This window comes from Dipodomys ordii, unplaced genomic scaffold (genome assembly GCF_000151885.1).
Source record: "Dipodomys ordii isolate 6190 unplaced genomic scaffold, Dord_2.0 Scaffold905, whole genome shotgun sequence".
Taxonomy (NCBI): domain Eukaryota; kingdom Metazoa; phylum Chordata; class Mammalia; order Rodentia; family Heteromyidae; genus Dipodomys; species Dipodomys ordii.
Window position 1 is genome coordinate 1 of NW_012268121.1, and position 1691 is coordinate 1691.

At 39.9% G+C, this 1691-nt stretch overlaps 1 protein-coding gene across 1 annotated transcript in view; it reads right to left on the bottom strand.

Annotated features, from left to right (window-relative positions):
* Positions 1–1138: 1138 nt before the first annotated feature.
* Positions 1139–1691, bottom strand: part of Lysmd2 (LysM, putative peptidoglycan-binding, domain containing 2) — a 3064-nt gene continuing 2511 nt past the window's right edge. Inside the window, exon 2 of the mRNA XM_013036872.1 lies at positions 1139–1375. Within this exon, the coding sequence (XP_012892326.1) occupies positions 1333–1375 (43 nt within the window). The 3' untranslated portion in view covers positions 1139–1332. The remainder of the gene's footprint in view (positions 1376–1691) is intronic.

The window sequence follows — 1691 nt, forward strand, 5'->3', positions numbered from 1 at the left end:
AGCACTCAAGCCCAGAGTTCAAGCCCCACGACCAACAACAACAACAACAAAAACCCTACCTGGAAAAATGACTAAAACAAAAAAAGAGCTTGAGGATGCATGGTTCAAGTGGTAGAGGATGGTGGTGTATGACACTCTATTGAGAGATGTAGCAGTAAGATCAAAAGAAACTAGAATCAGGCGTAGGTCACATGTGGGGACTCTTTTATTTATTTCTTCTTCTGGTTAGAATTCCATATTCACGAATCACTCAATCCCATAGACCAATGGCAGTGAAAGAGGCTGTAGGGACTGAGATCAATTTGTTCTTAGGTTATTGCTATTTTTTGTCCTTCAAAATTGCATTTATAGCCAGGAACTGGTGGCTCATACCTATAATCCTAGCTATTCAGAAGACTGAGATCTGAGGATCATGGTTCAAAGCCAGCCTGGGCAGAAAGTCACCATTTCTAAGTATATAATTTCAACATCTATTTTATTTTCCCATGAAAAAGAAAATACAAGTCACTCCTATGTGAAAACATAATTTATTTTTCTCATTCAGGCTTTGGTAGTTTGTTTTTTTGTGTTTTTGTTTTTTTTACAAAATAGAAGACAAAATTTAGTTCTTTTATTAATACAGAATATGCAATACCTATTGAAATATATATATATATATATGTAGCACTTCAGTTATAAAGACACAACAAATTCAGCATCACTTAAACAGCCATGGTGTTTTTCACAGGAGATAAACTTTTCAGGTATAGGATGGGAACGTGGCTCAAGTGGTAGGGGCTCAAAGCACAAGGCCTTTGGGTTTAAATCCCAGTACCGCAAAAGAAAAAAAAAAAAGTCTTCAGCTGAAATATAGAAATAGTCTCTGGTATTTTATGTCAACCAGTATTTACAAAAGCAAATCTAAAACCACCTACAAAAGTGAGAGTTGCAAGCTGGGCACCCGTGGCTCATGCCTGTCATCCTAACTACTCAGGAGGCTGAGATCTGAGGATCACATTCGAAGCCAGCCCAGGCTTCTGGGAGGCTCTTATCTCCAATGAACTACTCAGCGAAAGCTGGAAGTGGTACTATGTGGCTCACATGGTAGAGAGCTAGCCTTGAGCACAAAAAGGCCCAGGGATAGCGCCCAGGCCCTGAATTTAAGACCCAAGATGAGCAAAAAAAAACAAAGTGAGCGCTTCAGAATACAGTGTTGCTGTCAGGCCATACTAAAGACTTAAAATTACAGGTCTACTGAATTACAGTTTTACAAAGATGCTCTGAGAATCTGGAATCTTCACCTGTCAGTTTTTACAATCCAAACCTCTCAGGTGAATTATGCCCGCTAATCACCTAACTATGGTAGAGTGAGGCCGCATAGGGACTCTCTTCGTCTCTGAAAGAAAAAAAAAAAAGAATAAACAGAGCATAGACTAATATTTAAAAGTACATTCAGATAATTAAAACATATACAGATTATAACTTCACATTCAGCTCCCCCCCCCAAAAAAAAAGTCAGGAGTTATATCAACTTAGAAAACTGGGCATATCTCTGGGCTGGGAAGGTGGCTCAGTGGTAGAGCGCTTGCTTTGCATGCCTGAGGCCCTGGGTTCGATTCCTCAGCACCACATAAGCAAAAAGAAAAAAAAGCCGGAAGTAGCGTTGTAGCTCAAGTGGTAGAGCACTAGCCTTGAGCTGACGAGCTGAGGGA